We start from the raw sequence: 22,724 nt of genomic DNA, 5'->3' as shown, positions 1-22,724 counted from the left end.
GGATGGGAAGCGTCGGTGCACAGCCATTTTCAGATCTCTCCAGAGATGTTCAATAGGTTTCAAGTCTGGGCTCTGGCTGGGCCACTCACAGACATTCACAGAGTTGTCCTGAAGCCACTCCTTTGATATCTTGGCTGTGTGCTTAGGGTCGTTGTCCTGCTGAAAGATGAACCATCGCTCCAGTCTGAGGTCAAGAGCGCTCTGGAGCAGGTTACTTCTTTTCTGGTTACAGGTGGATTTTGGATGTGCAGCTGCAGCCATCTTTACTGTGGTACAAACTTGCCGACAATCAGCTCCCTCCTTCCGGGAGGGAGCTGATTGTCGGCTAACAGCGGGGGTGAATGTCGTGAGGCTTGCCTGCCTTTCCGGGGACCCGGGAGCGGCACTCAATATCGGGATTCCCGGCCAAATCGGGAGGATAGGCAAGCCTGCTGTGTTAGAGTGTCACAGTACTGCATCCAAATGCAGTACTTAGATCCCTTTAGGAGAGGCCACTTACTACCTGCAATTAGCTCATGATGGGCCCACTGCTGTATAAATACTATGGACTGCTGTTACCACTGTATTAACTCCTACATCACCCGCGGTTACATGTTGTTTATCAATCAAGCCAGAATTTTGGTTAAGGACTCTCTGTGTGGCTTAACAGTCACTTTCAATTCCGCTGCCACCTTATTGGGATAACCCCAAGGTAAAAGGCTATATCGATAAATTGTGCCTGCAAAACTTATCTTATGGTAACTCTGTACCTGCTTGTTTATTATTAACACAAAAGTGTAATCAGGGAAGAGCTCGTTTGATATGAGTCCAGATTATAGAATAACAGAGAGAGATCTGAACAAATCATTACTTTCTCATATAGCCTCACTTTAAACATTTGAAAAGGAAAGCTTAGCTATAGACAGGAAGGGAACATTGTATCACCGAGCCTCATCGAATGGGCAATCAGACAGTGTCAGAGTCACCTAATGGGAGAAAGAGACAAAGACAAGGAGCACTGGTGGTAAATAATGCAAGGGAAGAACAAGATTGAAGAGGGACCTGCTCGAGAACTTACATTCTACAGAGAGAATGTAAGCATGCACAGGTCCAAACGGTGCTTCACAGATCAGGTGCTGAAATTGCACCTGCTCAGGTGACTTTCCCCATTGTGCTCTTCAACAAGTTGATGATGAATACTGGCTTAGAAAGTATGCACAGTTTAAGTGTATCTTGTAGTGGATGCATTCTAACACACTACTATACTGTAACTCAATGCAACCAGGTAAGAATGCAATTCTAATAGAACACAAAAATGTATAGAAATAGACATTGATCACAAATGTAAAATATATAAGCCAAAATCTAAAATGTCTGTTTCCTCTCACAGCACTTGGGCAGTGATTAAAGCTGCTGCACTGGGGTTGTCTTCTGTTTCATCATCCCTCTTTTATCAATTTCTTAGCTCAGGCATTTTTATGCCAAGGTCAAATGCTGTCTTTCGAATAGGCATCTCACGAGGATTGAATTGCTCTGTCTCAGGCGCTCTTCTACAAAAGGCTTAAACTCCTCATTATACTCAAAGCTGATTGAAGCTCCTGTATCTCCCCGTGACCCGCACATGCTGGCTTAGTGGGATGAGTTGGAGAAATCGTTGGAAGATGATGATTGAATGGATTTTCGGGGGAATGCTGCCTCCAGTTCTATCTGCGTTAAAATAAAATAAAAATGTGTCCAACTACTTTATAAGTGGTACTATGTGCCATCTATGGCTTTCCATGGTTTTCATTACATGACTCTCGCTCCCCATTTCAGTATTATCGAGATACCCTAGATGTTTGATGTAGACCCAACCGCCAGAGTCCTTTCTCTTTTTCTTCTTCCTTGCTGTCTCTTTTCTCTAATTTCTCTTTATTCCCTCTCTCTTCAATTGTTCATGTAAAATTGGTTGCCCTAATGAATTTATGATTATGGTCTATTTAAGATCTGTGTACTGAATGTATCCTTTTTATTACTTTTTTTTTTTTCTTGTGCACGCTGACCTTTTAATAAACTTTTTGTGAAATAAAAGCCTGTTTCCTTTAAAATTAGGGCTATTTGCTACTCACGAAATTGTCCTGGAAGGATGGTGCCCTCTAAGTAGATAAAGCAGACTTCCTTAATGTCATTCATCAATATAGTATGTCTATTATATATATTGGCTATATCACAAGCATGTTACATAACACACCAAATATTTTTAAGTATTTGGCTCCCATCCTTAAGCCTTCACCACTAATGAAACCACAGAGTCACAACCAAAAGGTAGTCTTAAACAAGATCACTGCGACCTTTGTTGTTCCTAAAACCACAGTAATATATTCTCAGTGGCAAATATATACAGTGATACCTATAAAGTAGGGATCATCAGAGAGAAGACAAGAATATGAAGTTTACATTTGGTAAATTATTTTGTAAAATATCTTCTCTTACATTGACTATATCATGTATATATATATGTCCTCTTTTCCTCTTGCAATTGTACCACTGTATCAGTATGATATTTGGTTACCCTTCTTCCACTTACCAAAGCTACACAGAGGGTGCTGATCTAGTGACAGGCAGTGACCTGTACCCTCATGTGATTTTGTTAAAGAGTACAGAGCTCCATGTGATAGGAACAGTGGGCCTGATTCAGACCCGGCGCTCGCTCTGAATCAGGGCCGGGTTGTTGTTTTTTTTAGAACGGCCTCCTGGCCGCTCGCATAGCTGTGGGTGACCACCCACAGCTACAGCGAGCAGCCATGATGATGGTCACGATGGTCAAGACCATCGCGACCATCGGGCTTGCGACGAGACCCTTGTGGTAGGGTCTCGTGGCTGCAAGCCCCAGAGAGATTTCGGCTCTAACAGAGCCGGAATCTCTTCACTGACATCACTCGTGATGTTAGTGGGGCCGCCTCCAAACGACAGGCGTTCTCATGGGAACGCCTCCGTTTGGGCAGCTACCCCCCCGGCCCGCCCACCAAAGGGGGCGAGCTGTCACTCACCATTGACAGCTTGCCCCCTTTGGTGCGAGACCCGGAACGACGGATTTGCCCGTCGCTAGCCGGGCTCAGCGCTTGCGACCGGGTCTGAATCAGGCCCAGTGTTACAATATCAGGAGAGGATGGAAGAAAGCAACAAGCCACAGACTAAGCGTTAGATAGAAGGAGCAGGGTCCCCAGAAGCACCTGTGATATGAGATGTATGTCAATCTGTCAGAAACACCAAAATAAGGGGGTCATTCAGACCCACTCGCAAGCGGCAGTACGCTCGCAAGTGGGTCGATGTTCCCCACTGCGCATGCGCACGACGGAGGGATCTCCGTCGTGCGCATGCGCGAGACCCGGACTGCGACAGCCAAGCTGTCGCTCCGGGTCTCGCACCAAACGGGGCGTGCTATCGATGTTGATTGACAGCACGCCCCCTTTGGTGGGCGTGCCGGGGGCGTGGCGGCCAGACGGAGGCGTTCCCATGGGAACGCCTACCATCTGAAGCCGGCCCCACTGACATCACTAGTGATGTCAGTGGGAGTGATTTTGGCTCTGATAGAGCCAAAATCACTCCAGGGCTTGTGGCTGGGAGACCCTACCGCAGGGTCTCCGTCGCAAGTCCGATGGTCGCGATGGTCAAGACCATCGCGACCATCTTTTTGGACGCTCGTATATGCTGTGGGTGGTGACCCACAGCTATACGAGCGTCCAGGAGGACGCTCCATTTTAATGGAGGAGGGCCCTGATTCAGAGCGAGCGCTCTGGTCAGAGCGTCCGGCTCTGAATCAGGCCCTAAGTTCATACCTCCAACTTCTGCAAAGTTGAAAGAAGCCCCTGCCTACTAGGTCCTATTTAAATCTTATTATTATTGGGGAATGGAGATGAGGGTTAGCATGTATTATTGGGGAACAGAGATGAGGGAATTTGTATAGGAAGAGACATACTTCTTTTACGATTTTGCACGGACCGCAGCTGCGAAAATATGATAATAGTTTAAAAGGCAAAGGGATGCCCACTGCTGCCTTCTCATCTGTGTCCGATGTTGCGTAGCAGCATAAATATCTGTAACATCGATGCACATCAACCAGCCATGCGGTCCTTGCTGCAGGTCTGATCTGTCTCAAATACAGCTGCTCTCCTGACACACAGGGAGCCCTCATGCTGCATAGGAGATCGCAATGGCTAATTTAAGCACGCCCAAGTAATGGCGTTTAAAATGGTAAGAACCACCTGCGTATTTCTAACCACCCCCAGTTACTTCCCCCAAACACTGACTCTCTGTCACTCACTTTGAAACCTTTGTGTGTACGTAATTGCAAAACAATCTCGACCCGTGTGCAGTGCAGCTTATACGCACTGGCAAACAATCGCGCGATCTGCTTCCACTGCTAAATCAGGCCCTGTGCTCAATAAGTAATGTAGTAACTAGCGCAATCTCATATTTGTCAATTGTCCCTAATTGTTAGGGACAATAAAACATTTTAAAGATTGATATTTCTGTTCCTGGTAGAAGTGTCCTCTTCTTCAGTATAGTATAGTATAGTATAGTATAGTATAGTTCCAGTTTCTCTATTAGAACATTTTCCAAATCTATTCTTTTTCCTCATTGCTTTATATGTTACTACGTAGTGCATACTTGACAACGCTTTATGTCTCCCCTCCAGGAGATTCTCGGAGGTGAGGTCCAAATGGGATATTTATCGTGACCCACTGCATAATGCCACAAATTGCAACTTCACCTAGTTGGAGCAAAGTTTAATGACAATTCACTGTGGATACTTGCCTACCCTCCCGAAAATCGGGTGGTGCTCCCAGCTGCCCAGAAAGGTGAACAAGTCTTTCCGAGGCCCATCGCGGCCCAGTGAAGTGGTTGGCACAGGCGGTCGATAACGCGATTCGTTGAGTCGCGTCATCGTGGCTCCGCCCTCCATTTCACAATCCCAGTAATCGCGACATTGCATTGCAGGGTACAGAGCTATCATGGCACGATTGAGTCATCACGCCCCCAGAGCCGCCCCCACTGCTAACCTGGCTGCCACAGGTTGCCTACCCATGATACAGTGCATAGGATTGTTTAACGTGCAAAAAAATTATAAGCAAAGCCTATGAACCAAAATTGATGCGGATGGAGGTACATCCATACAATACTGAGCTTGATGTGCATAGATGAATCCACTTAGCAGCAAAGCATTCCTGGAGATTATTAGATTATGTTGGCAAGTGTGCAGTCTATATGCAGAAGCTAGCACCACCTAAATACATCTTGGTAATCAGAAGCTGATTCTGTTATTTTCATTGAGATTCAGACTCATAATAATAACAAGAGGAGATTAGTGGGGCTTCCTCACATGATGTAACGTCCATCCTGCAGTTGTAGTGATCCAAGCCAGAATTCACAGACACTTACAATTTCCATATTATGGACTACTCAGTTTTTCCCTAATGAATACAATATTTTGTTTCCATTTCCCCCAACAAAAACACTGGAACTAGAAGGCAGCCTGCAGCCCTTGCAGAGTATCATGTATTCTCAGTCTGGGAGCCTGCAGGACTGCAATGCCCTGCCCTTCCCCCGTTATAACTAATTAGCACTGCTATATCCACAAAAATCCCAGCTTCTATCTGCAGCTGGCTCACATCTGGCCTGAGAAGAGCCAGCTGACAGTACATATCTAAAACCCACGTGTGGATGCCTAATAATACACAAATCACATATATTGCACAATGTGCACACATGCAATACCCAAGACTAGTTATTATAGATAAGAAAGATAAACCGACATGGCTGCAACACACTGTTCACATGTAACAAAGGGCAGGATTTAATTTATTGTTACTCATTATATAATCAACTGCAGTTATACAATGAGGACCTCATACGTAAATTAGGGAAAAATATGAGATATGGTAAGAACTTACCCTTGTTATCTCTATTTCTACGAAGTCCATAGGGTTCCACAGGATACCTTGGGGTATAGGTGTGACGTCAGTCGCAGGGCACCAAAGAGTTAAGCTTTCAGCCTCCCAGGATGCACTAGGTCCCCCTCCTATACCCCGCCCCCAGGCCAAGGCACCTCAGTTAGTTACCAAGCCATAGGCCGGAGGAGGAGAAGGAAGAGAGAGAACAAAGATCTGGACACATACAAGAATCACATTCTCACCAGAGGGAGACGGAAAACCGGTGACCAGAGCAAAGCCCATCTGCAGCACAGGTGCGACAGGGCGGGAGTCCTGTGGAACCCTATGGACTTCGTAGAAATAGAGATAACAAGGGTAAGTTCTTACCATATCTCATATTTTCTACTTCAGGGTCCATAGGGTATCCACAGGATACCTTGGGGATGTCCCAAAGCAGTATCCTTTAAGGGTGGGGACGCTCCTGTGCAGAAAGGAGAATCCGCCGCCCGAAGGAAGCATCCTGAGAGGCGAAGGTGTCAAACCTGTAATACCTCACGAAGGTATGGACAGAAGACCACGTAGCAGCCTTGCAGATCTGAACTGCCGAGGCACCACGTCGAGCTGCCCACGAAGGACCCACAGACCTAGTGGAATGAGCCTTCAGAGAAGGAGGGACCGGTAGGCCTTCATGAAGAAAAGCTTCAGAAATAGCCATACGGATCCAGGCTGCCAAAGTTTGCTTTGAAGCAGGCCAACCCTTTTTACAGAAGCCATAGAGGACAACAAAGCGTCCGACTTCCTAAACAAAGAAGTGCGGTCAACATAAGTCCTTAAGGCCCGCACAACATCCAAAGAGGCCTCACCCACGGAAAGACCCGGTGAGTTAAAGGCCGGAACAACTATTTCCTCGTTAACATGAAACTGGGAAACAACTTTGGGAAGAAACTCGGGCCGAGTGCGGAGCACTGCCCTGTTCCCATGAAAAACCAAGAAAGGGGGTCTACAAGAAAGAGCCCCTAACTCAGAAACACGTCTGGCTGAAGCAATGGCCAGAAGGAAAACAGTCTTAGCTGTTAGCCATTTAATATCCACTGAGCCCAGTGGTTCAAACGGCGGTCCTTGGAGAGCCCTCAGGACCACAGCCAAATCCCAAGGCGCCACAGGTGGAACAAAGGGCGGCTGAATACGGAGAACACCTTGCATAAAGGTGCGCACATCCGGGATTGTAGCAATCCTACGGTGAAACCAGACAGATAGGGCCGAAACCTGTACCTTCAAAGAAGCAAGGCGAAGCCCATGATCTAGTCCCGCTTGCAGGAAGGCGAGAATCCGAGACAGACGAAACTCCCGCGGTGCATAACCTCTCGGTCGACACCACTGGAAGAACGTATGCCACACGCGATGGTATATCCTCGCGGAAGACGGTTTCCGAGCTCGTAACATGGTACGCACCACAGAGCTGGAAAACCCCCAGGACCTCAGCATGGCCGTCTCAACAGCCACGCCGCCAAAGACAGCCGAGTCAGGTCCGGGTGAAGACAAGGACCCTGAGACAGAAGTCCGGTCGTAGCGGCAACCGCAGAGGACTGTCCACGGACAGACCCTGAAGGTCTGAGAACCAGTGCCGTCTGGGCCACGCGGGAGCTATCAACAGGAGCGTCCCTCCTTCCTGTTTGAATTTCCGGATTACCCGTGGAAGAAGGGAGACCGGAGGGAACAGGTATGCGAACCTGAACGTCCACCGGACGGACAGAGCATCCACCAGAGACGCCCCTTCGTCTCTTGTGTGAGACCCGTACACCGGCAACTTGTTGTTGTGCCGGGACGCCATGAGGTCGATTTCTGGAAGACCCCACCTGTCCACCAGTAGTTGAAAAACGTCCGGGTGCAGGGACCATTCCCCTGGATGAACGTCCTGGCGACTTAGAAAGTCCGCCTCCCAATTTAGCACTCCCGGGATGAAGACCGCTGATATGGCCGGAAGATTGCGCTCCGCCCAAACCAGGATCCGAGAGACCTCTACGAGAGCCGCCCGACTGCGAGTTCCTCCTTGCCTGTTTATGTAGGCCACGGTGGTAGCATTGTCCAACTGGACCTGCACCGGGTGACCCTGGAGAAACCGCTGTGCCTGCAGGAGAGCATTGAAGACCGCACGGAGTTCCAAGATATTTATTGGAAGCTCCGCTTCTGTCGGTGTCCACCTGCCCTGGAACAAGTGTGGACCCGAAACTGCTCCCCAGCCCCGAAGACTGGCATCCGTTGTCAACAGGACCCAATTTGGAACCCAGAACGGACGTCCCTTGTTGAGGTGGGTCGTCTTTAACCACCACGCAAGGGACAGGCGAACCTCCGGGGTGAGCACAATCGTCTGGAACTTCAGAGACTGAGGCAGCCCGTTCCACTTGGACAGGATCAGGTGCTGCAGAGGTCTGGAGTGAAACTGGGCGTATTCCACCATGTCGAACACCGACACCATGGAGCCCAGTAACCTCATCGCCGAGTGTAAGGACACCCGGCGGCTGTGCAGACAACTGCGCACCCTTGACTGTAAAGCAGAGATCTTGTCCTCCGTCACGAAGATCCTTTGCTGTCCCGAGTCCAATAAGGCTCCAAGATGCAGAATCCTCCGAGACGGGATTAGAGTGGACTTCTGCCAGTTGATTAGCCAGCCGTGCCGTTGCAGCAGTGCAATGGTCAGGTCCAAGTGGTGTAACAGGAGCTCTGGAGATCCTGCCACCAATAACAGGTCGTCCAAGTACGGCAACATGCGGACTCCTTGCAGCCGCAGAGAGGCCGCCATGACCGCCATAGCGTCCTGTATGTCCAATGACACCATGTAGTCCCCAGGTTCCAGCGCCAGAATGATGGACCGTAGGGTCTCCATCCGAAACTTCGGGACCCGCAAAGACTTGTTGAGTGCTTTGAGGTTGAGAATCGGACGATATGACCCATTGGGTTTCTGTACCAAAAATAGATTTGAATAGAAACCCTGGCCCCTCTGGGAGAATGGAACAGGCACTATAACTCCAGCCTGGAGCATAGTGTGCAATACCTTCCGCAGCTCCGTAGCCTTGTTCCGGTCTGATGGTAGACCCGTGGTGAAGAATCGAGCTGGGGGTCTGTGCCGGAAGGAGAGGGCGTACCCGTGAGAGACCACCTCCAGAACCCAAGTGTCTGTCGTAGTGAACGACCAACACCGGGAGAACTGCAGCAGGCGGCCTCCCACCCTGGGATCCCCCAAGGGGAGACCCGGACCGTCAGGCCGCAGGCTTGTCATCTGGCTTGGGGGCCGGACGTCTGGTACTCCATGCCTGTTTCCGGAGCTTGACCGATTTCTTAGGGCCAGCCTGTCGAGGAAACGACTGTGGTTTGGGCCTGCCCTGGGCCCTAGATGACCGAAAGGACGATGGTCCAGAACCAGAAGGAGCAGCGGCCGACGGGAGACAAGCAGATTTGGCTGCCGCCAGCGTGGCCACAATCTTATCCAGATCCGGACCGAAGAGAACTTCTCCGGTAAACGGCAACGCTTCCAGACCTTTCTTGGATCTGCGTCCGCCTTCCAGGATCGCAGCCACAAGGTGCGACGAGCAGCTACCGCTGCTGAAGAAATTCTAGACACCAGAGTACTAATGTCTAGAGCCGCCTCGTTGATGTAGGTGGCCGAATCACGGAGATTGCCAATCAACTCCGCCTGTTCGGCCGGACAGTCGGATTCAAAAGAAGCCTCTAATGAATCCGCCCAGCGCTCCATCGCTCTGGCAACCCAGCAAATGGCCATAGCCGGCCGTGCTGCCCCCCCTGCAAGGGAATAAGCGGACTTCAGGCAGATTTCTACCTTGCGGTCCGTAGCATCCTTAAGGGAGGACATGGATGGCATCGGCAATGTGGCACTACGGACAAGACGGGTCACGTGAGAATCCACCTGTGGAGGGGATTCACACTTAGCAAAATAATTATCCGCGAACGGATAAGCCACCGCCAGGCGTCTCTGCGGCTGGTATCTTTTGCCAGGTTGTTTCCACGCCTCCTCTAAATGGTCCACCAACTGACCCGAAAGAGGAAAGACTGTGGCATCGCCCTTCACATCTTTGAAAAAGGCATACTTAGATTTAGACGCAGGGGGAACTTCGTCCTCAATCACCAAGGCTGTGCGGACCGCCCGAATAAGTCCAGGAATATATACTTTGGACTTAGCATCAGCGTCCTTAGTATGGAAAGGTTCCTGATCGTAAGGATCCAGAATCTCCCCATCATCAGACGTCCCTTCGTCATCCTCATAAGGAGCGGACAGAGACGCCACCGGCCTTTTATGAGGCCGCATCACAGACTCCCCTTGCAACACATCCGACAAGTGCTGTACAGAACTCGTCAGGGAGTTAACCCACGCTGGCTCCTGAGAACCCAGGAGCGGGGAAATAGGGAGACTGTGGGGTACCACCAATTGTCGTGGGAACCCCTGCATGGGTGACGACACCACAGACTGCTGGGACAAACCCATCGGAGTAAACGCGGGCTGCGGAGCTAACTGGCCCACTAAAGCTGTTAACGCCTGAGCGAAACAAGCCCAGGGCGGCTCCTGTACCGGTGCTGTAACCGTAATAGGCCGCGCCATGGACAAACACTGCCGGCAAAGGCCCTCCGCGCTACCCTCCCCCTCCGCTAACGGTACTTTGCACGTGGTACACTGTAGCCGGAGGGGAAAATCACTTTCAGACATGATGGCACCACGTATGTGACCTCTCTCACCAATTAAGTATTAAATAGGCGAGAGACCACCCTGCAGCACCGCACCGCAAGGGCTTTAGCAGAAAGAACAGGGACAGTAATAAAGCTGACAGTTTAGAGAAGAAAAGTTACAGGCAGCGCTAGCACAGTCACATACAATGCAGAGAAATAACAATTCCTGCACTAACAGCGCTGATCACTCAACTACACAGACACAGGGCCTGGTAGGACACAGCGCTGCATACACAGACCTGAGCCACAGCGGAGGAGAGGTATGCGGGGGGACCCAGACCACGATGCTTCCTTCCAGACTTCCAGCAGCGTTCACCATGCGTTGCAGAGAAGATGGCCGCCGAGGAGCAGAGAGAAGCTGGCCTGGGGGAGGAGCGCTGACACAGGACCAGTCAGCACAGTGCAGAGAGGGCTGTGTGCAGCGGGGGAGGCGCCGGCTGTGAGACAGGGAAGGCGCGCTCCCCTGGCATGCATTTAACCCCTGGGACGCCGCAGCGCTACCGCTCTGCTGCGGTCCGCTGTCCCAGGGGGTAGTGGAAGCGCAGGTTGGTCGCCTGGCTCCACGCTGCAGCCAGTCCCCAGGGAGCCCCCTGCCTGGGGACTTAGGACCATGTGATCAGCGGGGACCCACCGCGGGACCCCGCTGCTTACCTCTGTCCCCCTTGAATCCGGCCATGGTCCGGAGCATCTGGGGTCACCGCTAGCTGTGACCCCAGACGCCCACCAGCATCCCCGGATCAGTACCGGCGTTCTGGTACCGGCGGGGTGTAGGGAAGACAGCATGGACGTCAGGACTGACTGTCCATGCTGTTCATCCAGATGTGCAGCCACAGCTGCATGAAGAAAAAGCTTCAGGGGCTCTTCTAGCCCCCACTCCAACAGGTGCACCCGACTCCGGCCGGGCACCAAACTAAAATGAGGTGCCTTGGCCCGGGGGCGGGGTATAGGAGGGGGACCTAGTGCATCCTGGGAGGCTGAAAGCTTAACTCTTTGGTGCCCTGCGACTGACGTCACACCTATACCCCAAGGTATCCTGTGGATACCCTATGGACCCTGAAGTAGAAAAAATGGATTTTGCTATCTATTGCAACTAATACCTCTTTTCCACCAAAAACCCAGGTCCGACCTCTGTTTTTGGACTGGTTCCAACCCAGGTCAGACACCATTAATACCTCTTTTCCACCAAAAACCCAGGTCCGACCTGGGTTTTTGGACATGGTTCCAACCCTGGTCAGACCCAGGTCAGACCCATTTACACTGCACCTTTGATCTGGGTTACTCCCAGGTCAGCCCTGTTCACACTGAACTCAGGTCTGCCATGCTAAACCTGTGAGGTCATAAAAAGTGGGAGGCGATTGCTCCACAACCACCAATCAGCTCATTTTAGGCATGATCCAGGTCAGATAACCCGGGTTGCACCATTTCCTGGGTCCATCCTGGGTCCAACCCTGGTAGCTACCTGGGTTGGATTGCAGGGTCACTTGACCCAGGTTATTTTTCAGGGACCCTTTTACACTGAGCTGCGACCCAGGTAGACCCAGCAAAAACCCAGGTTTTTGCTCTGGTGTAAAAGGGGTATTACACTGCACCTTCAATCTGGGTTACTCCAGGTCAGCCCTGCTAAACATGTGAGGTCAGAAAAAGTGGGAGGTGACTGCTCCACAACCACCAATCAGCTCATTTTAGGCATGACCCAGGTCGGATAACCCGGGTCGCACCGTTTACACTGCACCATTACCCGGGTCCATCCAGGGTCCAACCCCGGTAGCTACCTGGGTTGGATTGCTGGGTCATTTGACCCAGGTTATTTTTCAGGGACCCTTTTACACTGAGCTGCGATCCGGGTAGACCCAGCAAAAACCCAGGTTTTTGCTCTGGTGTAAAAGTGGTATAACTATGCACTGGAAACATAGGGCCTAATTCAGAGATCTACTCAGCTGACACAGCAACAGCTGATGCCTTGGGACGCAGCTGCTGTGCAAAAATATGTAAAAGTATCAGGAGGCGTCTGTAGTAAAAAGTCGCACACTGCATGCTTTAGCGATCCGCTGCTCCATACGAAGACACAGCCTCAGAACGCCCATAGAACGGGGCGAACACAACCCCGATTTCTGGGACATCACCTCCCTTTCCCTGTCCCCAAATGGTCACAGCCTGTCAATCATGCTGCTGCTTAGATATGCACATACGCAGCAGAGATAATGTACATGCGCAAATCGACAAACATTGGAGATGTACACAGAACATTACGTCCATCTCTAAATTAGGCACATCATTTACCAAGCAACAAAAAGCATGGCTAGAAATTGAGCTTAGATGACTATTGGAACAGTAGTAGGCACGCAAACAGTAAATCAGTGATCAGAGTGTTCATAATATATAACAGGATAAGCCCATATATAGCAGGTAATAATGACAGGTGGGAGGTTTTGTTCAGCTATACAGTAGTTGCTTAGTGACATCTGAGAGGTTCTGACCATTTCTAGCAGGTAATGCTGGGCATACACTATACAATTATATGTCAGATATCTGTCCAATCTGGCTGGTTGCAATGAAAATCTGGTAATGTATGGGAGCAAATGACAGTCGTCCAATTGCTCACAAACACTGAAAAACAGATAAAAAACGTAATTCAGACAATTTGATTAAATCAAATGAATTTAACCAAGTTGAACAATATTTTTTGTCCATTTTCCAGTGTTTAAGACCATATGGACAATTGTCATTGGCTCCTATACATTACCAGGTTTTCATTCCAACCAGCCAGATTGGACAGATATCTGACATATAATTGTATAGTGGATGCCCAGCATAACAGAAAGTGGGGACAGACCCTGTTTAGATAGCGACAGGTAAGATGAAGTGGCCTGTGCAAGCTCTGTTCAGAAATACATTTTCTGCCCAGGTATATAATATAATGGTAATAGTTGAAAGCTCTGTCCATATATAATACTATATAAATAATGATGACTCGTGAAAGCTATGTCCAGATATAATATAGCTCTGCTGTGTGCTATGATATACTTTTGACAGGTGAGAGCTCTGATGTGCTATTTGTGACAGGTGAGAGCATTGCTGTGATATAAAGGAATATATAATGGTTACAGGTGAGAGCTCTGCTGTGATATAATGGTGACAGGTGAATATATGATGGTGACAGATGAGAGCTCTGCTGTGATATAATATATAATGCTGACAGGTGAGAGCTCTGCTATGATATAATATATAATGGTGACAGGTGAGAGCTCTGCTATGATATAATATATAATGGTGACAGGTGAGAGCTCTGCTATGATATAATATATAATGCTGACAGGTGAGAGCTCTGCTATGATTTAATATATAATGCTGACAGGTGAGAGCTCTGCTATGATATAATATATAATGGTGAGAGCTCTGCTGTAATATAATGGTGACAGATGAGAGCACTGCTGTGATACAATATATAATGGTGACAGATGAGGGCTCTGATGTGATATAATATATATTGGTGACAGATGAGGGCTCTGCTGTGATATAATATATATTGGTGACAGGTGAGAACTCTGTTGTGATATAATATATATTGGTGACAGGTGAGAACTCTGTTGTGATACAGGGGCAGAACTATGGGAGACAATGGAGGCGCCTGCCGCCGGGCTCCAGCTCTGAAGGGGGCACCTCCTCCATTGTCCACAACATATTCACCCCACTTAGGGCTGTAATTATGTAGTCGGAGTGTACCGTCACGGCCACCCAATACATGGCACCCCTTCCCGGCACCTGATATGCCAGCATATACTAGTGGAGAGCTCCATGTCAGACCATCAGCTGCTCCCTTCATCTATCTATAGCCTGTCTGCATGCAAATTGCTTCATTACAGTGTCAGGCGCAGTGATGGGGGGGCACCAAATTGTAACTTGCCTCCGGGCGTCTGGGATGAACTTACACCACTGTTGTGATATAATATATAATGGTGAGGTGAGAGCTCTGCTGTGATATAATGGTGACAGATGAGAGCTCTGCTGTGATACAATATATAATGGTGACGGATGAGGGCTCTACTGTGATATATCATATAATATATAATGGTGACAGGTGAGAGCTCTGCCGTGATATAATATATAATGGTGAGAGCTCTGCTGTAACATAATGGTGACAGATGAGAGCTCTGCTGTGATACAATATATATTGGTGACAGATGAGGGCTCTGCTGTGATATAATATATATTGGTGACAGATGAGGGCTCTGCTGTGATATAATAAATATTGGTGACAGGTGAGAACTCTGTTGTGATATAATATATATTGGTGACAGGCGAGAACTCTGTTGTGATATAATATATAATGGTGAGGTGAGAGCTCTGCTGTGATATAATGGTGACAGATGAGAGCTTTGCTGTGATCTAATATATACAGGGGTATTCAATATGAAACGAAAACTTCGCCGTCTATGCGTGTCGAAGTTTTCGCCGCACATCTGAGCTTTTGCCAGGGAAAAAGTATCGCGCGTGCCCCCGATTATACCCGTATTCAATATGAAATCGACGAAAACGGCACCTGGCGAATGTGAAATCAGCGAAAACTTTGCTGATTTTTGGGGAAATCACCCTAACACCCCCAAAAAGATGCTCTGACATGGGGGTTCACTCTGGATACTCCCGATTGGCCCTGCTGAAGGTTTTTGGGGTCTTTAAATGGGCTCAATAGCTGCTATTTTGGGGATTTGGGAAGGCGGTGAAGAATAGTATTTATTTATTTTTGGGATACTTGAAAATGGGGGTGAGCATATTTAAAAGTTGCTAAAGTGAAGTTTTAAAAAACGTGAAAAATCCACCTGCCGCAAACACCTGCAATGAAAAAGACACCTGGGGCATACTTGGGGACCCCCCTAGATTGTAGTTCGCTAGTTTTTAACTTTTCACCCCCCAATATTTTTTTTCGCCCCCAAAATGAAAGTACTTTTTTAGGGGTCTTCTGAGGTTTTTTTTTTTTATTATTAACACAGTTTACCTTTGGGGGACTGTCTGAAGGTTGCAGGGTGGTTTCCGAAATGTTGCACCCCAAAACCCCAATTCTGCACTTTTTTTAGCCACCCATTCCTTGGTGATACTTTTTCGCACGGTCGAATGCAATATACTTTTCGCACCGGTGAAAAGTTTTCAAATTGAATGTGTAAAAGTAAAAGCGGCGAAAATGACGTCATCCGAGTGAAAACCTCGCAGAAACGGCGTTTTCGCTCCATATTGAATATCCCTAATAATGGTGACAGGTGAGAGCTTTGCTGTGTATTAATATATAATGGTGACAGGTGAGAACTCTGCTATGATATAAAATGTAATGGTGGCAGGTAGGAGATCTGGCCAGAGGAATGGGTATGATATCCCGGCGGCTCAATAGCCGCCGGTTCTAATCCTGGCGCCGGAATTCCAATGTGAAGATCCCGACAGGGGAGGTAAGTACCCTAACCCTCCCTTAGTGGTGCCTTACCCTAACCTCCCCCCCGTTGGTGCCTAAACCTAACCACCCCAGCCCGCGCCCTAACCCTCCCGGGGGGGTGCCTAACCCTAATCTCCCGGGGGTGCCTAATCCTAACCCCCCATCCCCGGGCTAGCTAAGATACTTACCGACGTCCGGACGAACGTTTTTTCGATGTTTGGGATGCCGACGCCGGTATCCTGATCCCATTCAGGATAGCGACGTCGGGATTCCGGTGTCGGTATATTGGCGGCAGGGATCCCGTCTGCCGGTATTTTGACTACATCCCCTGGCCAGATATGTGGTAAATGGTAAACCACTTTATGCTTATGGGGGTATTCTCTAAGGGACAGCGGATACGAGAACTGAGAGCAGCGCAGCCTTTGTCCAACTCCGGAACTGACATAATGCGCATGCGCAGTTTTAGATTCTCTGGAGGAGTCTTTTGAAAAAGTGAGACTCCACCGGGATGTAACTCGCAGGGACAGTGGTTCTTGTTATTACATAGACGAGAAATTTTAGTTCAAAATGAAAGTCCGTTGCAATCACTGCCGCGATTAAATAGGCCCCTTAGTCATTTCATTCTTTCTGATGTTCTGAGGCCTTTCCAATGCTTGGAACATCCCCCTATAGAGGCATATTCAATTCGGTGCGAAAAGTCGTGTACTTTTCGCATGACGGACTTTTTGCTATCATCGCTGGTTTTCCATGCGGAAAAGTATTGCGCTTATCCCCGCTTATCCCCGTATTCAATTAGAAATCGGCGAAAACGACAGCCGCCAAATTCGGAGCTAGCAAAAAAGTACTGGCAAAAATGGGGAAAACAGTCTGTACCCCCTGAAAAGCTGCACAAACAGAGGGGATCACTATAGGGGTGTTCTAGTACCCCTAATAAAGCTATTCTGGGTACTTTCGTTTTTTCAAAAGCTTGCTGTTAGAGTATTTGCATAAGTGGTGAAGAATGGCACTAAGCAATATTTTTTTCAACAAAATAACTTGTCCCAGCAAATATGGGGTACATGAAAATGGGTACTAGCATATTTATAAGTTGCTATTGTGAAGTTTTAAAAAACGTAAAAAATCCACCTGCCGCAAGCACCTGCAATCTTAAAAACACCTGGGGTATACTTGGGGACCCCCCTGGAGTCTATTTCGCTAGTTTTTATGTTTGTCCCCCAACTTGGGTCTTTTTTGCCCCCAAATTGAAAGTACTTTTTTGGGGTGTTAAGTATTTTTAAATTTTTTTTTTTACACAGTTTAGCTTTGGGGGGCTGTCCCAAGGGTGCTGTGTGGTTTACGCAAGTTTGCACCCCTGAACCCCAATTCTGCACTTTTTTTCGCCTGCTTTCATATGCAAATCTTTTCCGCCGAGTCTAATGCATTGACTTTCCGCACCGGCGAAAAGTCTCCACAATTTAATACGGGGATAAGGTTTTCCCTGGCAAAATGACGTCAACGGCTTTTTGCACCTAAATGAATATGCTCCATAGTATACATCCAGGTATCTTGCATTCAGCGCTGTGCACTCCGAGAACTCTAGGTGTTGTCTAACATCAGGCATTATTTGGCTTTTTCCACCGGTATGAGCCCATCGCTGCTTTCTACCAAATTCATCACATCCTCCATAACCATGCACAATGCACAGTCACCTATACAGTACATCCCTGTACCAGTACCTTGCACTTTGGTCTCTGCTGAGTAATAGTTATAATTATATCTATCCATTGTATGTAAATATCTGTAGGAGCACACAAGCTACATGTTCTTCCTTATGTCCAATCTGAGCCATCTCAATATTCTCCCCAGAACAGCACCCCCCCACATTCCCACAAAAAAAAATATATTTTATAATGCTTTCTCTCCCAGAATGAAAATTCCCGTGAGATACACAAAAGGTAACAGGATAAGTGGGGCTAGGTTCCCCTAAATATATTACAATTTTTTCCTAATGAATTACCTAATTCAGCCCAAATTAATTAAATTAAGAGGAGTGAAAAACAGCCAGATCCAGCCAGCACATAAAACATGGGTCAGTTACCACAGGCTGCGTGGTTCCCATAGTAAGCAATGATTCTATAATCCGATGCATTCAAACCATTGTAAACACGTGGTGAAAGCTGGTATATGCCAATGCTATGATAAGGGCTTATTCATACATTTTCCTTTATTGCAGGTTTTACATGTTTAGACAAAAAAACAACTACTAGTACAATAGATTGTATTGGCCAATGTGAAATGCATGCAAACCCCATCTTAAACCAATTACTAAGTGGCATATGTACTAAAATTTTTGTAAGTGCCGCCATATTTTTTTTCATTCTACATCACGGCAGGAATAATATTTTTTTTACATGATTTAACTCTATGTACTACATCTGAGGATGGCGGTAGCCGTCAGGACTGAGCTCCAAAAAACTGCGTTTTTTGGAGCCTGTGACAAAAGGACTGCCGTCCGCCATTCTGTGAAATCTCCTGCAATAGGCTGTTTCACAACGGTGATGTATACAATTGTTCAGAAACTGTCATTTCTGCATAGTTTTATGAAAAGCCGGGTTGATAAATATGCACCTAAAACATGACAAAAGCAAAGTAAGTTTTCATTAGATTGTCCCCTTTTTCTTAGCACATGTGTGAATGACCTAAATTGTATGTGGGTACATGCCTAAGCAACATTGTATAAGAATGCTCCTGCACTTTGTGCAACCTTTATCCTATATTAATACATATTAGGGACATGTATTGTTTGTTTGTTTTTTTAAATGTGCACAGTTAAACTGCTCAAAAATAATTAGCAAAAATGCTTTCCCCATAAACAGTATTGTTTTAAAGATGTAGTTGACACCCGGTGGTCAGGATGCCGGTACTCAGAATTCCGGCGCCGGAATCCGGACACCAGTCAGAATCCCTTCGCCAGCATTCCGACGGTAAGTAGTGGGGTTAGGGTTAGGCACTATGGGAAGGGATAGGGTAACGCTGGCCATAGACCTGCACGATTTCGGGCCGATTGCCCGATTTTCGACGAGTCATATGATGGATCTTGTGAAAATCGTGTATTTTTTTTTAGCAAGATACGATCCAATGCGCGCTCTCGCAGCTCCTATAATCGGATCTTATGATCAGATGTGCAGCACATCTTGTCCATCGTATCGTGTGCAGATCGTGCCGTTTATTTTGTTCATGCGATCCATCGTGCAGCAATTCAAGTAATTTCAATGACTGTTTCCCTTATGAGCCTGTGAGACACAGGATCGATCTTACGACAGATCCTGTGCTAAGAAAAACAACAAACGTGCTGCCAGACTGCCAGGGAGCTCCGGGGAATCGAAAGGAAATCATATGATGAATCGGATCTTATGCTGGTCCTGTAGGTGTATGGCCAGCATTAGGCACCAGGGGGAAAGGTTAGGTTTAGGCAGCAGAAAGGGAGGGTTGGGTTTAGGGGTAGGGTTAAGCTGGGTACACACGGTACGATCTGCACAACCAACGACATCTGTGAACGATTTCCCTTGCACTTTTCTGTAGTGCAGGACAAACGATATTGGGTGTATACTCTGAAAGATATCTATGAGAGATATCTTTCAGTGATGTCATCCTGCCACATCTCTTAACATGCAAATCGTGATGAAATCGTCCAAGTTGTCCTGCATGTACGGACGACCTTAGATATCGTTATCGTCTATGCGGGAACGCGCATTGTTGGTTGTTCGCCGCATAAAAATTAACAATTTATCTTTAAACGATATCGCTATCATTCATAAAAATCGTACCGTGTGTACGCACCATTAGGATACTTACCGACAGGTGTCGGTATCCTAACCCTGTCAGGATGCTGGTGTCGGCATCCTGTACCCAACCCGTTTTAAATTGAACTTTGCAATTCATTTAATTTGTAATGCATTTACAGATTTGGGTATTTGCATAACATGTTATGTAATTATTATATAAGCATACCCATAGATTGATTTCTGTGAAGCTTATTCTATTTTTATCTTATCTTTTTTTTTTTTTTAAGTAACCATAAGCAGAAATAGCAGACACCTACTGGCCATAAAACTGTACCACACTACATAGTTTTGCAGATCAGTGATATATCTGCAGATTTGCTGCAGCTGAGAGTTTTAAGTAATGATAGTTATGGCCCCCATACATCAGTGATTGATTGCAGCAATCGTGCAATTTGCAATCGATTGTGTATAAAAATCTTTCCCTTTTTCAATCGATTGCAGATTGCAGAATTGCCACAATCGATTGAAGAAGGGAAAGATTTTTATACACCATCGATTGCAAATTGCACGATTGCTGCAATCAATCTCTGATGTATGGGGGCCTTTACACAAAAATGACTGGTAAATATATGTAGCACTATGTTTACTGTTTTTATTGTGTGATCCAGATTTTGTTCTGTGCTAAACAGATCAGAGAAAATCAAATATTTTGTTATACACATGCATCTTGCAATGATTACATAAATTAGAACAGCAACACACCACTAAACCTCATTATTATCTGCAAGTTGTCATAAGATGATGGAAGCCCGTGCAGCAGTGTGTACACAATTCCCAAATAAAAAAAATAAGAAAACCTGTGGCCTGTTCCGCTTATTGTGGAACTACATATCCCAGCATGCCCACACAGGCATGGAGAGACACGATTTTTAAAAAATCATGTTTGGAGATACATCTGCCTTAAAAGTAAAGTGGAATTCTAAAGGTGTCTGATAGTGATCCCTTAATTGGAATATTGAATGTGTGACATGGCTCAGTGGGTATTCTGTATTGAGGAGAGAACTTATGCACCTGTACACAGTTCATCTATTTCAATCTAAAACAAATAAAAATCCATCTACCACCCACTCCTACTCAGTGCCCTGCCATACTTCTGCCAGGCAGGCGGCGACAGAGGCAACCCTGCAGAATGGAGGTCATGTAGCCAGGGTATAAAAGACATTAGTGACCGTTACCTATGTCATGTTTAACAAGATCAGACCCTGCTTTTATGCTGCCAGTGACAACTGAGGGGTTCATTGAGTACAGTCACCAGCAGTGTATGGGCAGAGCCACAATACAAAGCGGGACCCTTAACTCTTTGTTGAGACATTAGATTTTCAGTGGTGCTTTTTTCTGGTGGTACTCAGGGTATGCAGCACTGGCACTTTTTTGGTATAATGTTAAATTGGCATAGCTAGTTTCAGAAACAGGAAGAAACAATTGCAGTAATGAATAAAATAAGCATCTGCACAGTGTACACTAATCCAGAGCGTTGAAGCTAATTTGAATATTGCATCTACTTGTAACTTTAGGTGAGTTTTTTGAGTTGCACCTTTCTTCAAAGGAAAAAAAAAGCCAGGGTTTTAATTTAGCAGAATGACATTTGACTTAAATACATATTTTGTCATTGCAGAGGGTTCAATAGGACAGACCCTTTTATTCTTGTTTGCAGAGCTGACAGTTCAAGCTGTAACAAGCAGGGTCTGCAGTCACTGTAGAAAGCACCAAGTAGGGAGGTTACCAACCTGAAAGCAGAGGGGTCACATCTTGCAAACCATAGGAGAATAGAGCCAGCAGGAGCCACATCCTGAGAATGCAGACTGGTCGCTTTGTCATTGGATAGTTCGGGTTGGCATGCTATAGTAATGGTCCAAGAGCTGTGGAATGTGAGGGCAGTGTATGGGTGTGTAATAAGTGAGGGCAGCAGTGTTTCAGTGTGTGATATGACATGTACTTGTGTGTGTGTGGGTAATGTTTATTATCCTTTGTGAGCTGCTATTTATACATGTGTGCTTTGTTAGTAGTGTGATGTGAGGTGATGAGCTTGGAGTGGTTAGTGAACAGTGGGAGGGACCAGCACTTGGTATGTCCCTATCTCATGTAATACATCCCTCTTTATCACCACCGGTGTCTTCCTCTATCCCCTGGTGACAGGTTGTAGCCAACATCCGTGAGATTCTCCAACGCCCGCTTTGTCTCTTGTCATCTGTTTCTTATCCAGGACTCTAAAGTTGGCAGAGACCCTCCTCCTGCACCCCCAGTCTCCCCTCCTCTTGCACTGCCTTCTATCCCCTTGTCCTTCCCACACTCTCCCTGCTCCTCTTGTCTTTCATCTGTCCCTCTCTCTACTGCCCCCTTTTCACCATACGGTCCTTATACCTCTCTTTTGTCATTACTATTTGTATTGTATCATTTCTTCGCCTTAACCTATTTTGTTATTGTAGGGGCAAAGAGATGGTATTCCCGATTTCATTTCTTACTGAGATTACAAAGTTTAAAGTGGATATTCCTCTTTGCATTCTTGTACAGATAGGTCGTGCCCTAGTGTGTGAGAGATGAAGCAGACTGGTGATCTGTCGCCATCTGGTGACAAGTTCTATAAAATGCATCTGTATATATAGAGAGTAATACAAATGTATGGAAAACCAGGACAGGCCTTAGCAGATCTCCATGTCAGACAGATGCCTAAAACACCTGCCTTTGGTGTCTATTTATCAGCCTTCGCTAATCGTTTTCATCGTAAAACAGATTTCTGCAGCAGCAACACAGACCCCATATGCTGCTATGGTATGGTTTCTGCTTTTCATTGTTTATGTAGAAGAATATATCTCAGGATGACCTTAAGCTGGGTACCCACTTTGCAGATCAGAT

The 22,724-nt window shown here is 46.9% G+C and overlaps 1 protein-coding gene across 1 annotated transcript in view; it reads right to left on the bottom strand.

Annotated features, from left to right (window-relative positions):
• The window catches only part of ADAMTS7 (ADAM metallopeptidase with thrombospondin type 1 motif 7), a 113,818-nt gene extending 91,913 nt beyond the window's left edge, over nucleotides 1-21,905 (bottom strand). Inside the window, exon 1 of the mRNA XM_088452804.1 lies at nucleotides 21,599-21,905. Coding sequence (XP_088308930.1) covers nucleotides 21,599-21,689 — 91 coding nt within the window. The 5' untranslated portion in view covers nucleotides 21,690-21,905. The remainder of the gene's footprint in view (nucleotides 1-21,598) is intronic.
• Nucleotides 21,906-22,724: the final 819 nt, after the last annotated feature.

This window comes from Taudactylus pleione, unplaced genomic scaffold, assembly GCF_031769625.1.
Source record: "Taudactylus pleione unplaced genomic scaffold, aTauple2 ptg000556l, whole genome shotgun sequence".
Classification (NCBI taxonomy): domain Eukaryota; kingdom Metazoa; phylum Chordata; class Amphibia; order Anura; family Myobatrachidae; genus Taudactylus; species Taudactylus pleione.
The sequence above is the reverse complement of the archived record's forward strand: the minus strand, read 5'-3'. Positions and strand labels throughout refer to the sequence as shown.